This window comes from Denticeps clupeoides, chromosome 5, assembly GCF_900700375.1.
Source record: "Denticeps clupeoides chromosome 5, fDenClu1.1, whole genome shotgun sequence".
In the NCBI taxonomy this organism is placed as follows: domain Eukaryota; kingdom Metazoa; phylum Chordata; class Actinopteri; order Clupeiformes; family Denticipitidae; genus Denticeps; species Denticeps clupeoides.
The window spans coordinates 13,439,000-13,454,382 of NC_041711.1; the positions used below are offsets into that span (position 1 = coordinate 13,439,000).

A 15,383-nucleotide genomic window follows, 5' to 3' on the forward strand; every position below is an offset into this window, starting at 1 on the left:
ATCAGGACTGCTGGGAATGAAAAGTGGCATCGACGGGGTCAACAAAACCGAGCAACCGAGGACAGGGCTGCAGGAGGAGAGCAAGATGATTGGAGGACAGATACATCCCCATCCAAACTGGAGTCTGAAGTTAAACTGCATAATCTGGTTTGTTTTTGGTGGAAGGGGAGGGGTGTATCCTCATCTCTGGACAGCATGGATTGGACAACGTCGACACTTGGTTTGAACACATTATTTATATCCAAAGGAATGGACCACAGCAACTCCTCGATCTTACCGTCCTGGCTGTGTGTGAGTGTGTGTGTGTGTGTGTGAAGTAAAGCACAGGGGTATTGTTTGTTTGTGGATCTGTATCTGAGCTAGGCAGCTAAGGCTTCTGTCATCTCCTTGTAGTTTCACGTTATAAGGTGCTTGTCTACAGCTGCTGAACATAAATAATTCTGAATTTATTACATTCTTAAATTTAAACAAACAAATTCTGATTTTACCATCAAATTTCTACATCTTGCACAAGATTTCTGTGTTTTTGTCACATATTTGTATATCAGCACCAAATCGGCACAAAATAGTAATAGCTCTGATTTTCTGCTTTTAATATGTAAATGCAACCCTTTTATGTCATTCATATTTTGGGGTTCAATGTGAAGTCTTACAAATGTGTAATATAAGAAAAATGAGCCCAGAAATCTGTTTAAATTCTAGATATTCTATATCTATAAAACATTGAAACGGAGCCCACAAACACCGTGCAAAGATTAAGAGTATTGTGATCACTATAGATACCATGAGCTCTCTAAATGTATGGTGGCATCACATCACCCAGTATCTTTATTTCCCCCTGCAGCTTGGCCAAATGCTCACTAGATGGAGTGAACCATCAACAAGTGTAAGCTGTAATTTGGTGTTTTTTTTTTAACTGTTTATAGTGTCTTTCTCTTCCTTGGTGCTCTTAGGTGAACCAAACCACATCTCCATTCCTGTTACACCTGTGGTTGATCCAGAAGGGATGTTGGGGACAGCATCACCTGCTGCGCTGGGTCCACATCAGTTGCCATGGAGACCAGAGCCACACTGGATCACAGCTCGCGTACCAGTGCAGTGGGCTTTCGTCAGTGAGAGGCTGGCACACGCTGTTCAGAGGCTCCACCTCGGCGGCTTGATTCAGTGTGAGCGTGACCCACTGAGATTAAATGAATTTTATTTTACCATCACTTTATATCCCTTGGGCACCATAAATCCAACACCATACCACGCTTATAAAAGCTTCTGTTTGCATTTCCAGTTATAAGCAGCTGGTCCATGTCCAACCAGCCTGTGATGACAGAATTGATAGATTTGGGCTGAATTCAACCTTCTGGCAAATAGGCTTCTGTTTGTGTTTCCATGTTGGGATGCAAGCGTTGTTGTTGACATAGACACAAGACTCCCATCTCTGCAGCGGTGATATAATAATCTTCCTGGCTGTATTAATAAATGGCAAAAACATCCCAACATCAATAAATTCAGCATATATGAATATTGCTGCAATATTCATTTCCATACCCATATTCATGCAGAGAAATATTCTGCCACAATTTAAGTCAATTAAGTCAAGCACTTTACAATCTTTATTGGAGACAGATGCCACCTCTGCAAGTGGGTGCCTGCTACTTTATGGGTGCATCACTCCTCCTTGGCTGCTGTGTGCCTCCTAACCAGATGTGGAAATGGAGGTGTTGCATTTTGGGAAGCTGCAAGTGTTGCATGTTGCTGCATCAACACTCAGATAGAAGGTGTGAAAACTGGTTTATTATTGGGGCTGTGAGTGGGAGGACGTGGAAATAAAACCTGTCAGTCATCTTTGCACTGGGTTAAGTGGACAGGCTTAGTCCACGTTCCAAGACATTAAACATTACTGTTTCTGTTGCCGCTTGTCAAACCGGCAAAAATAAACCAATCTTTCAGGTCCTACACTCAACCTTACAACTTAATGACCCAAAATTGCTTCATTTATGTATATTTCCAGAAATATAAATTAATGAATGTTTAGATAGTTAACATTCGTTTTTACAAAGTTAGCAATACAACATAAAACGTGGTGGAGATTCTTATGCACCGTGCAGTGTCAAATGTTGACATGACACGCTGGCTCCGAAGGGTGTTTTTGAGCTTACTTAGTGTAACCATGCAACAATATGACAAAAACAAACAGCTGTTTGCTGTTATGATGTCATGAACTGTGTTTTACTATATTTAAAATGCATATGTTTCAGATAAGCTAAATGGCATTTCAGTTTCCTCTTGTGTGTGTTGGTGTTAGGACACTGCAGATGTACAGCGGCTTACAAAATAGTAGTTATTCACCGCACTTAATTGTTTTTCAAGTGCTGGTTTTTGCATGTTGGAAAATGCTTTTAATACTGTTTGCATAAGTGCAGGGCACTGATGTTGTGCTGGTGAATATTGTCTTTCATTTTTTTTCAGAAATGTTCTTAATTTTTAGGGAGGATTTTGCCTTTACAGAGTATTTTTGTATTGACACTTATTTCACCATGGAAATGGTCTACTGAACTCCAGATGATACACATTCCATTACAATATCAGTACATAATGCACATCGAGCATGGAAGTCTCTTTAACCAGGCCAATAATAGAGGCTCCTCTAACACGTCTTTATTACTGACTCAGAGGTCATCCAAAAAACCATACGACTGTCGCTCACTCTGATCTAAATCTTGATTGCAACCAAAGAGTAGCTGGGTAGCCCACTACTTAATTGCATCGACCTAAAGCAAAGCTCTGTTTCTTTCTCAAAAAGTTTGAGAATGAACCCGAGACTGGCCTGTATTGTGCTACTGTGCCAGTGAACCTTCCTTTTATTTATATGCATAGAGACAGGGATGCAGATGTTTAAAACACTACCACAGAAGTGCTTTGCTGGAAATTAACTGCATGGCCTTCACATGCAGAAGGCCATCACTTTAATTTTGTATTAAAAAAAGTGGACTCCTGAGCCTCACACGAGGAGGCCGGTCAAAAGAAAGGAGCACTGCAGACAGGAAACCATATACCACATGCAAATCCTCCATTGCTTAGTCAAACATCAGCCAGTCCTTGAATGCACATATAGCAACTGAGTTCATGCAGAGTAGAGTGAGAAGAGATCCAGTAGAAGACTGCAGTTTGTGGTGGCCTCCACCAGCTTTTATTATTATCACTGATGAAATAAAAGAGAGTCCAATTGCATGCCAGGTTTATAACCCAGGTGACTATCGATGATGTTCAGGCTGAAGCCACATGTTACTGGATGCTGACAAACAGATTTAAAATTGATAATGTAATTAATGAATTTACTGGTGTCACTGGGTAAAAACGAACCCCTTATCTCCTCCAGGTCGGTCTTCACCTGTAGCTCAATGGTCCTGGTGCACCAGAGAGTCTGTGTAGGACGATAAACAGGTGCCCTTCAACAAATACTGTCACCATGCACATGGGGGCTATTTTCACACGTTTCGAGGGCAAGTAGATCCCTAGATACACAAGTCACTCTTGTCCTTGTGTGTCACACTAAAGTCATGGGTGTCTGTGAGTGTTGCCTCTGCCTCTGAAAGAAAGTGTGCGCTTCAGCAGGTTGTATTGACAGTACCAGTACTGCAGCATCTGCACATCCGCGGTTCCAGAACGGCAAAGAGAACAACAAAAAAAGGGCCCCTGGCCTCATCCCGTCATCCTTTCCCCGCAAACCCCCCGGACCACCCCTTTGAGTGCTCAGTGAAAGGCCTGGTCACGTGCCCCCGCCCACACCAGGCCCACGGCACTCAAAGCCATTTGTTCTCCAGTGATTGTTTTAAAGGATTTTGCCACCATCAACAGAAAAGTGGAGGGGATAACTTTTTGGAATTCAGCCTAGAGGTCCTCTTTGACGTTCCGTTCGCTCCGAGCCTGCACTCTCTCTCTCTTTCCGCGGGGAAAGGCTGATACTTAAGAGGGTTTCCTGATCCTGAAGAACTCAGGTAAGAAGGATCCTTCCTGTCTACCTGCGGTGATGCTGCAACTTGAAAGAATTATTCAGCCGGGCATGTTTCTGTCATCAGAACAACAACAAAAATCCGTGTATCCGTGTGCATCAGGGTTAGATGCCAGTTTGATGCCGATTTTCGTAATAACTGGATATTTTGCTTCTATGGCACTGTTGTAAAAGCAAAAGAAAGTACAACAGGTAAACAATGGTAGACAGGCAGATGACATAGCTATAACCAATGGATTGTTTCACCCAGACATCCTATGCAAATCGCTATTGCGGTCCACAAGCCAGAATCACGTACCAGCCCAGATGGCCTGGAGTTTGCACAGACAGTAACGGGGACTCTGCAGACCTGGTTTACATACTATGGAAAATACTGCCCTGCATCACTGCGTTAGGAGTATTTACCATTCATATCAGCGTGTGCTGTGTGTCATCACAATCAGGGCTGGTGTTCTGGCGACAGGCTGTTGCCATGCTGATTGTGACTGGGGTCAGTGAGACAATGTCCTTTCAAAATGCCTGGCTTGGCTTGCTGTCCTCAGTGTTCATTCTGTACATCGAAACCTTGTGTGTGAGAGCATAGTTTTATTGTTCTATTTTGAGGTCTTTCTTCACAAGCGTGCTTTGAGTGCATGCGTCACTTTGTGTGAATAATAGCTGATGCTTCCTTGTGACTGATGACCAGCAATTTCAATTTGCTTTCGATGTTCAGAAAGGTCTAAACAATGAGTCTATGAGAATAGATTATTAGAATCAACATTGCTTTACTCAGTGAGATTGACCAAATGTCAAGGGCTTAGAGCCGTACGTAAGAGACATTTTGGGCAGAACTGAAATATGCATATATCAAATTACAGCTCTTGGTCAGATATGCCTTGGTGATGAAAGGATGTGATTATAACTGTAGAGATATTAAACAAAAACAAATAAAATGCACGCTGTCAATCATGTGCCATCCAATAAATGTTTTTTTAAATGAAATCTACAGTTCGTTCAAAAGATGGTATTTTTTGTTAATTTGCTCTGCTGTAAAGTTGTTTACAAATGTCAGTTTGTAGGTTCTTACCCCTCCATATCATATTTAGCTGTGATAGAGCAGGTTATTTATGCAAGCTTATTGGTTGCATGTTTAATAGAGAGGAACATGCACATACACAGTTGATTGCAAATATTAATTGTCGAATACAATTGAGTTAACAGCTCTCATTTCTAATCAAACCACTGGTGAACCATAGAAACTATTAATCATTAATAAATTAATCATTTGTGCTGTTAGTTGAAACAGTGTAATGAAAAATGTTGACAACAATTACATTTTACAAATATGTAATATATGACAATGCCATATACAATATATTATACAAAATATGTTATTTTGCAATATACCAACTGTAATATGTCCCCACCTCAGTTTGGCAGCCTCCACAGTGCCCCTCAGGATGTACAGTTTTATGGGAGGCGGCTTGTTCTGTGCCATCGTGGGGAACATTCTACTAGTGGTCTCCACGGCAACGGACTACTGGATGCAGTACCGCCTGTCGGGCAGCTTTGCCCACCAGGGCCTGTGGAGGTATTGCATGTCGGGCAAGTGCTACATGCAAACCGACAGTATTGGTAAGTTACTGACAATGAACTGAAATGACAGCCGGTCCTCATACTGGTGTGATGAAAACCCACACGCTATGAAGAAAGGTTGACAGTTTGTTATTCGCCATAACTGAGACATGGTATTTTAAGGTTAAAGGTTAAATTTATTAATGTATGAATTTGGTGTTTCATTGTTAATCAGCTAATCAATCATTGTATGTCTGCCTGTCTTACAGCTTACTGGAATGCAACACGTGCTTTTATGATCCTGTCTGCCATGTCATGTTTTGCGGGCATCATTGCTGGCATCCTCTCCTTCGCCCACTTCTCAGCTTTTGAGAGGTTCAACCGTTCCTTTGCTGCAGGGATCATGTTTTTTGTTTCAAGTATGCAGTCATTTTTTAAAATGCCTCCTACTGCTTCACTCATTGCATTCATATGTAAGATAATAATTGCCTGACCTTTGTAACCCCTTGCCAGCTCTCTTTGTTTTGCTTGCTATGGCGATCTACACTGGAGTCACAGTCAACTTCCTGGGAAAGCGCTTTGGGGACTGGCGTTTCTCCTGGTCCTACATACTTGGCTGGGTGGCACTGCTCATGACATTTTTTGCAGGTTAGAGATTTTACAAAATTATTTCTAAATATGCTTTATAGAACCAACTGCAAAAGCTCAGTGGTGCAAATTGTGCTTTTTTGTTTTGCAGGTATATTTTACATGTGTGCCTACAGAATGCATGAGTGTAGAAGAGTGGCAGGCACACGCTAAAGGAAGGACACAACCAGAGCAGAGCGAGGAGGACACTGTGGCAATTATGCACCATTACAATGTGCCCGGAGAAACAAGCCTCAGATCTGTGGCATGAAAGTTTACTGGCAAGTAAAAGTGATGGCATGGAAAGAAAAAAAAATTTAAATGAAAACAAATTGCAAACTGATTTGCAAATCCTTTTGGAAAAATTATTGTATGAGAGTCATATCATTCATATAATAAATTTTTGAAAATAAATTGTTCAAAATGGTAAACTGAAAATAGTTCTTCCTTTCACTTATCATTTGTACCATCTAGACGTAACAACTGAACATAAGGGGCTCATTTTTTCACCCTGGATTTAGGTGCAATGTAAGGGGCAAAACCAAAGACAAAACACACACATACACACACACACAGAAAATGCACTAGGGCTTAGTGCTCATATGTCCTTTTCATGTTCCTGCCTTAGATGACAACAGAGCCTTTACATGCTGCATAGCAAATGCTGCAGTGTGTGCATGATTGTTAAATGCAATTGTCCGTTATGCCGGGGAGGTCTGGTCAGTCTGACCTGGATCAGATTTAACACTCACCGCGTTGTTTGTTTTGCACACTTCTCATTTTTACTCCTCTTTGCTGCGTTTTCTTTCCTTGGTTCCAGACAGCTTTTTATTTTTTGGTATTTTTATATAACCAGATATTTTGAGTTTAGCATTTGCTGATTGTTTGTGCGTACAGGATTTGTGTGAGGGGGACCACTTCATGGTCTATGTATTCATTTTGGCACTGAAACAACATGTCAGTTCTGATCTCCGTCTCGGCTTGATGTCCCTTCCAGTTCTTCCTTTTTGTGAAGCCTTAGCACCGCGAAGACAGAATGTTTTGTGTTGTTGCGGAAGGTGCTGGAGGAGAAGTAGAAGATGATGGGGTCCAGGCAGGTGTTGAAGGTGCTGAGGAGCAGGGCGTACTGCCTCCACTTGGGACTGTTATTGCTGATGAAGCCCACCACTTGGGCCAAGTTAAAGGGCACAGAGCATACCAAGAAGACCACGAGGGTTCCCACAGCCATGCCAATGGCCTTACGCTTCTTTTCTGGGCTGATTCGTGGCTGGGTGTATAAGATGTGGATGCACTTGAGGTAACAGAACATGCAGATTATAAGTGGTACAAAGCACAACACCACAGACATCTCAAACCGAACTGGAAGCAGAACACTGCGCTGCTTGGCAGTGAAGTTCTCATAGCAGATGTCGCTTGTGGAATTTCTTTTGTCCAGAACATGCTCAGTGACAAAGATGACACTGCAGTGCACGCCACTTGTGAGCCAGATGAAGACACTGCTTGCAACGGCGTAGCGACTCTTCCGCAGCTGTCGGTAATGAATGGGAAAGGCCACGCCCAGGTAGCGGTCTACGCTAACAGCCATTAGCAGGAGCGAGCTGGTGTAGATGGTGGTGAAGAAGACAAAGGAAGTGATGGAGCAGAGAGTTCTTGGGAGGTACCAGTGAACGCCATGTCTTGCTTCATACATTTTTAGTGGAAGGAAGATGAGGAAGAGAAGGTCAGACGAGGTCAGGTTGAGCAGCAGGATGTCTGTAGGGGCTGGATTTTTACTGACTTTCTTGCTAAAAGCATAAAATGCAAGACAGTTTGCTGGTAGACCAATGAGAAAAGTCAGGATGTAGACTCCCAGGAGGAGCTCACTGATGACGCCTGACATGATCAGCAGAGCTTGTCAAACCTATATGAAACAGAATGACATGGACATGTCTGGAACTGGACTGATTTATGGTGTCAGTATGTGCTTTTGAAACTGCAACAAACGTTTTACTTTACTTAGTTTTTTTGCAACTAGGAAGTAACTAGTCTGAGCCATGAATATGGGTTTTAATGAGATCGTCCAAATTCAGCACTATAACAATCATATTCCGTTATGTTAGTAAAAGGGAAATTTCCCCTGTCCACTGTTCCTGTTCGCTGCTATTTTTATAACATTCTACATTCTGAAGCACCTTGCTATCTTCTGGTAGCCTTCAGAATGATATTGAGCTACGACAGCCCATGGCTCTGGATTTTCAAAAGTGAATTTCTGCAGCTTTCCCTGAACACACGATAGCTCAGTAAGATATCTGCATTACGGAAGAACTTAAATGCACTGGGGTTCCCCATTTCACAAGTTCACGCTTATTTGACTTTGCACACTAACAGACCAAATGTTTGCCTCTGTACATGTCACACTGTGCTCCTGGTCTTGTTAAAGATTAAGATCATCTCTGGGATTTATGCTGGGCTTCTGTTGCTGCACTTTTTTTACGCCAATTAACACTAACATTACTGTGGTGGACTGCAGTAATCTGAAACTGATACTGGTTGCCTGTGTGGGTATACCATAAACCACTTGTTGCCTAGCAATTTTGCAGCTTCTGCAATGTTTTAACCAGTAATTGACCACGAGAATGATCACAGAGTGCTGTAATGAAGTTGAATCCATGTTTTTACAGTTTTAGTGATTCCATTTTTTCATGTCCTCGCTATTTTCGACACGGTGAAACCAAAAAACTCATGACACTGAAAACAACTTACAACAAATGTGTTCTGAGCAATATTTTCCATAGACAGATGCTTAAATGTACCTAAAGTGCACAGAAATCATAAGATTTCTACTAGCAGAGTAACACGATTATTATTGTAATAATTAGTTACCTATACAAATAAGAAAATTGATTGATAAACAATTTACCTCAAAGGTCTCAAAAGTCTGTAATCAGAAATGTCCTGAGAAACAAGAGGAAATTATATTTACAGGTTTAGTCTCAGGAGAAGCACTGCTGAACCTTCTTGCTTATCGTTCTAGAATAGACGCCAATTTCCTTTACAAATGTGTGTGTCTGTGTGTGTGTGTGGTGGGGGGGTTACATACGCAAAATTTTCACATGTTCTGTCGGGCAGATTTAAATGAATTATTTTCATCTGCCCACTCACACCTTTAAGCCGGAGACAAGAAAAATACCCTGTCAGTTTCCTGTTACTAAGATTGCTTTCAGTCTACAGTAAAAATATACAGTGCATCTGTGAACGTATTCACTGCGCAGAATTCTACACACACTACACCCTAATGACAACATGAAAAAAGTTTACTTGAGGTTCTGGCAAATTTATATATATATAAAAAGTATTTACAGCCTTTTCTCAAACCTTTTTTACATTTACAGCCTTTGAATATGAAGCTTGGCACACCCATCCTTGGCCAGTTTGGCCCCTTCCTTTTTGCTGCACCTTTCAAGCTCCATCAGGTTGGATGGGAAGCGTCGGTGCAGCCATTTTAAGATCTCTCCAGAGATGTTCAATCAGATGTGAGCTCTGAGCTCTGGCTGGGCCACTCAAGGACATTCACAGAGTTGTCCTGAAGCCACTCCTTTGATATCTTGACTGTAGGCTTAGAGTCATCGTCCTGATAAAAAGATGGTATACCGTGCTGCAGTCATCTTTCCCTCTGTCCTGGCTAGTCTCCCAGTTCCCCACAGCATGATGCAGCCACCACCATGCTTCACTGTAGGGATGGTACTGATGATGAGCGGGGCAAAGGCTGTGAATTCTTATGTACATGTGCTTTATCAGTTTTTTTATTTTTAAGAAACCTTTACTTCAGGTTTTGGCAAATGTCTACGTTGTCATTATGGGGTGTTGTGTGCAGAATTCTGGAATTAATTTTTTGTGACTGCCAATATGCTGTTTTACGGCATCAGACAATAAAATAGCACAATAACTGGTCAAATAGCACTAAGTCTTTGAGAGTAGAAGTTGCCATGTTGTTATGTAGCTGGCAGCTAAACAGTGGAGTTGAGCTCACTCTTTTTATGACATTTGAAGTTGATGAGTGGTGGAAGCACAATGATCAGCCATAACATTAAGATTCAATGAAAGTGAAGTGAATATCTTTGACTATCTTGTCACAGTGGCACCTGACAGTGGATTTAAGTTACAACTAAACATTTTGACGTCTTGGAGGCAGAAAACAAGGGCAAGTATAAAGACCAAATTAGAGAAAGTTAGACAACCTGTCACGCTGGCGAGCTGACGGGGGAAGGAAGCGCAGAGGCGGGACATAAGGGAAACAATGAATTATTATAATTATTATAATACAAATAAACAACAGTGCGGTGGCCGAAAACTGGGAATAAAGGGGAAAACACAAACTTGCCGCAGGCATGTGGCGATTGCCAGAACTCAAAAACTACACAAGTTGCCAGGTCAAGATCACATCAAGTTCACAAACAGAGTTCACTAAAATGCCGTCCCTGCAGAGGGGCAGAGTCAGAGGCTTTTAACAGCTGTCAGACGTGACCCCCGCTGGCAACCTCACCTGGAGCCAATCCTGACAAACCAGTTTGTTTCACCTTCAAAACTACATCTCTTGTAGAGAGCTGGTCTGCAGAAGTCTGAACCAGGCAAATGAGGTCCAAGGAAGGAAAATCAGGAAACTGGTGACAGGCTCACTCATTTTTGTGTTGTCCAGTCCCATAGAAGAGTCCCATAATCATAGCTTCATGGAAATGGTATTTGCCCTCCTTCAGCAGGACTGGTGCAAACTGGTTTAAGAAACTCAACAAGTTTGAGGTGTTGACATGCCTCCAAATTCACCAGATCTCAATAATCTCTGGGATATGCTGGAACCGTGGTGGCCTTGCGATAAAAGGAAGTTGCCCCGTAATCAGAAGGTTGCCGACACTGAGCAAAGAATTGTCTCCACACACAGCTCCCCAGACACTTGTCATGGCTGCCCACTGCTCACCAAGGGTGATTGGTTAAAAGCAGAGGACACATTTCATTGTGGCACTGTAAAAATACCGTGGTAGGGAGAGACCAGAGTGTAAAAAACTCCTTCTCCCTACCAAAAGCACTGTATTCAAACCACTCCAATTTGATGTTACCTGGCAGAAAGAGGCATGGGACAATAGAGGTTAAAAATGAACAGTTTCTAATTTATTAACACCGGACAATAATTATTGCAGTTACATGTGAATATTGTATGTAAAAAGGTATCAAGGTTACAGAGAAAACAAAAATGAGAATAAAGAGTAAAGGGAGAGAGAGAGATAAAGAGGCAGAGCGGGTCTAGTAGTGGAGTCAGGGCTGTTTTGGTGGCAAAAGGGGGCCAGTCTCAATATTATTGTTATGGCTGTTCAATGTATAGTCTCGAAGTACTTTTGTATTACATATGAATGTTAATTTGTTGCTGATATGTCATGGTTTGCACATGTGTTGTCTCAAGCATTCAGTGCACACTTTGCTTGGTCTTCTTTTCCACCTTTTCCACCAAGGCAATTCTAGGGCCAGTTTACATTCACAGCACTTAGCAGATGCACTAAAAGCCATTTTAAGAACAAAGAACAGAGCTTCTGCGTGAATGGGTTGTAGTAGCCTAGTGGGTAACACACTCACCTATGAACCAGAAGACCAGGTTCAAATCCCGCTTACTACCATTGTGTCCCTGAGCAAGACACTTAACCCTAAGTTGCTCCAGGGGGGGACTGTCCCTGTAACTACTGATTGTAAGTCGCTCTGGATAAGGGCGTCTGATAAATGCCGTAAATGTAAAAATGTAAATGCGATAACATTGTAGTGTCATTTGGAAATAGGGATATGCAGAAAGTAATGTTTACAGTTAACCCATGAAAAAGCAAGTTGAACCAAATCTGAACCAGTTCTATTATTGCCTAGAACAAGAATCTGGTTTCTTTTAAAATAGAGACTTTAGAGACTTTTGATGGAGTCCATAATGGTTCCGGTCCAAATGAAATTATGCTTGAATTATTTTGGTCGAGTATTGATCTGATTTGATCAGTCTTATGTGAATTGTGTATGTGCAACTGTTTACATGTTATAATGTACTGACTTAATTTTTAAAATTATTTTATTGTTAATTATTAACAAGATTAGTTATGAAAACATCATCTGTTAAAGAGTGAGCCTAAGATCGTTTGACATTAGATACATTTTCATTTAACTATACAGAGCAGTATATATAATTAAACTGCTCCCTAAACTTTAATTAAACAAGTAGGGACATGGGGACACGTTGCAGTTTTAGCTAGCTATGTCTTGCCAGGATGTCCTTAGGGTGAAGCCTCAGAATCCTGAAAAGGGAATGTTTGGTGGTGTTGCGGTAGGTGGTGGATAAGAAGTAGAAGATGATTGGGTCAAGGCAAGTGTTGAAGGTACTGAGCAGCAAGGCGTAGTACCTCCATCTGGGGCTCTCCTTGGTGATGAAACCCACAACATGGGCTGAGTTGTAGGGCAAAAAACAGACTAGGAAGATGGTGAGGGTTCCCACTGCCATGCCAATGGCCTTACGTTTCTTTTGCCAGCTGATTCGAGGTTGGGAGTACAAGATGCGGATGCAGTTGATGTAGCAGAAGACGCAGATGAGGAGCGGCACAAAGCACAGTACCACAAAGAACTCCAGTCGCATGGGAAGCAGGAATTGGCGCTGCTCTGCTGTGAAATTCTCATAACAGACGTTAATATTGATGCTCGTGTTGGCCAGGACATGCTCAGTCACAAAGACAATACTGCCGCAATGAGAAGCAGTCAGGAACCAGATGAAGGCACCACCAGCGATGGCGTAGTGAGGCTTGCGCATCTGCCTGTAGGGAATTGGAAAGGCCACGCCCAGGTAGCGGTCCACGCTAACAGCCATTAGCAGGAGTGAGCTGGTGTAGATGGTAGTGAAGAAGACGAAGGAAGTGATGGAGCAGAGAATTTTTGGGAGGTACCAGCGAATGCCACAGCTTGCCTCATACATCTTCAGAGGTAGGAAGAGCAAGAAGAGAAGGTCCGACGAGGTCAGGTTGAGCATCAGAATTTTCATGGGCGTGGGATTGATCAAGACCTTCTTGCTGAAGCTATGAAATGCCAAGCAGTTAGTAGGTAGGCCGATGACAAAGGTTAGGATGTAGATGGCAAGGAGTGCCTCAGGACTGATGACCGCTGAGGACATGACCAGCAGAGCTTGTGAGGAGAAGTCTGAAAAGGAAAAAATAACTGAGTCACATATAAAGTAAACTTTCATATAAGCTATTACATTTAGTAAAACTGTCATATTGAACTGATCATGTGATCATCAGAAATTTAAATTTACAGCATTTATCAGATGCCATTACCCAGAGCGACTTACAATCAGTAGTGGCAAGTTTTGCTCAGGGACACAATGGTAGTAAGTGTGATTTGAACCTGTTGATAGCCTGTTGTTATTGTTTTTACAAACTATACCTTAAAGTGAGTGATTTTCTTAGACTATAATCAGCCTGTCTTTGCACAACCTGATCATGTCTATTTTTATGTAATTTTTAAAAAGATATTTAACCAACGTATCCTTTATCATTTACTTGCAAAAAAAACGCTTGTACAGCCGAGACACAAAGCACCAAGCGTTGCTCCTACAAATAACAATGAACACATCCACGAAACAGGAATGAAAAAAGCCACAGATACCCACCTCATTCAGGTTATGAACCTTTGCAATCTGTAATATCCCCACAAAGAGACTAAAATTTGTTCTTTATCTAAATATAATTATCTTAATTAACGTTGAAAAGGCACAGAAAAAAAGAAGAGGTCCTGTCCTTAATTCTGTCAACAACACCAGCCACTGCCATCTGACTCCTTGATGAATTCCCATTGGATTGACCCTGAGCACTGATGCATATGAACAATTCATCCGGTGCGGTCAATTTTGCATATAGGTCTATTAAAATGTCGAGTACTCAGCATTGAGCAGTGACTCTTATGGCTGAGCTGAGAAGTGCAAAGAATCTTTTAAGATTCTTATCTCTTGCTATGACTGTTACATAAATATACCAGCACAATTATATCCAAAAATGTAATACAGTACAATCTTTATATATATCGTCTGAACGGATTGTATTGGTCATGCCACGGAGTAAAATCTGTGCAAAAATTTAAACAGAAAATTAAAGACATCGGCCCGATGGCCTGGAACAAATACACACAGTCAAATGAAAAGCAGCAAAACATGACTAATGCAGGTCAAGGTAGTGAGGGAGAAAACCTACATATAAAGGGTGGGGGTAATTCGAACCCTTGTGCATGTGTGACCTGCAGCACCTGGCTAGCCCCCCAACAATAGTGCAACACTGGGCTACCCAACACTGGGCCATGGAGGTGGGCCTGGGCACTCAGGCAGAGCCCCTTTTGCCGACAGGGATGGAGGTGTGTTGAGAGCAGCTGCAGAGCCTGCCCTGTCCACCCAAACAGCAAGGTGTTACTCCAGCCCTTCGCTATCTGGCCCCTTGGCTGGAGCCCCTAACCCTGAAATAGGCTGGGGGCAAATGAGGACCAGCCTTCCCAGTTTTGTGCTGATGCAGTAGAGTCTCCAGACTGTAGCCAGTCTCGTCCATGGGGACTCCACCTGCTGGACGAGAAGAAATGGGGCAGGGGCGACACACACACAAACAAAAAATGACATACAGGGGGAACCTACTGCTGGCACTTCAGGGACCGAGGTCAGAAGAAGCAGAATTGGCGCTGCCACACTCTGACCCCGTGGCCACAGAGACGTGGTGTCGGGGCGCAGGGATGGAATGCAGCCCATGGATCCTCACAATCTTGCAGGTCAGCGGCGGGACTGGCTCAACACTGCTGACCTGTCTGGGAGCATAGTGGTTCTGGTTGGCCACAGTCAGCTCCGCTGGACTTGGAGAGCCAGAAGCAGGCGGGGCACGGAACCTTGCTGGGACACCCAGAAGGGCGCAGACTCTCTGCAGTCAGACGCGATGCTGGACAGGCACCTCAGGTCGGTCCTGCATTCTGTCATGCCACGGGGTGTGAAGGAGGCGCAAATGCTCGACATTTAATAAACAGATAATTTTATTAAATCACAAGAAACAGTGGCCAGAAACAAACAGTAAACTCAAAAACAGCACAATTTCAATGATGCAGGATTGAGGGAGAAACCCAACTTATATGTAATACCCCACACTGAACGAGCTAGAGCTAGGGGTGATGTGAACCTTTG

At 42.6% G+C, this 15,383-nt stretch overlaps 3 protein-coding genes across 3 annotated transcripts; 1 reads left to right on the forward strand and 2 right to left on the reverse strand.

The window, feature by feature from the left end:
• Nucleotides 1-3,836: 3,836 nt before the first annotated feature.
• Nucleotides 3,837-6,618, forward strand: lim2.5 (lens intrinsic membrane protein 2.5). The gene is made up of 5 exons (XM_028981277.1): nt 3,837-3,992; nt 5,418-5,620; nt 5,830-5,979; nt 6,074-6,208; nt 6,300-6,618. Exons 2-5 carry the CDS (start codon nt 5,446-5,448, stop codon nt 6,359-6,361), a joined length of 522 nt encoding a protein of 173 aa, XP_028837110.1. The 5' UTR covers nt 3,837-3,992; nt 5,418-5,445; the 3' UTR covers nt 6,362-6,618.
• A 527-nt stretch (nt 6,619-7,145) lies between these two features.
• LOC114789882 (free fatty acid receptor 2-like) lies at nt 7,146-9,194 on the reverse strand. Its single transcript, XM_028979313.1, has 2 exons — nt 9,087-9,194; nt 7,146-8,087 (listed from the first exon to the last, which is right to left on the reverse strand). The coding sequence occupies exon 2, from the start codon at nt 8,064-8,066 to the stop codon at nt 7,146-7,148; it is 921 nt and encodes a 306-aa protein (XP_028835146.1). The 5' UTR covers nt 8,067-8,087; nt 9,087-9,194.
• A 3,144-nt stretch (nt 9,195-12,338) lies between these two features.
• On the reverse strand, nt 12,339-15,086 carry LOC114790573 (free fatty acid receptor 2-like). Its single transcript, XM_028980750.1, has 2 exons — nt 14,850-15,086; nt 12,339-13,372 (listed from the first exon to the last, which is right to left on the reverse strand). The coding sequence occupies exon 2, from the start codon at nt 13,344-13,346 to the stop codon at nt 12,438-12,440; it is 909 nt and encodes a 302-aa protein (XP_028836583.1). The 5' UTR covers nt 13,347-13,372; nt 14,850-15,086; the 3' UTR covers nt 12,339-12,437.
• Between the last annotated feature and the right edge of the window lie 297 nt (nt 15,087-15,383).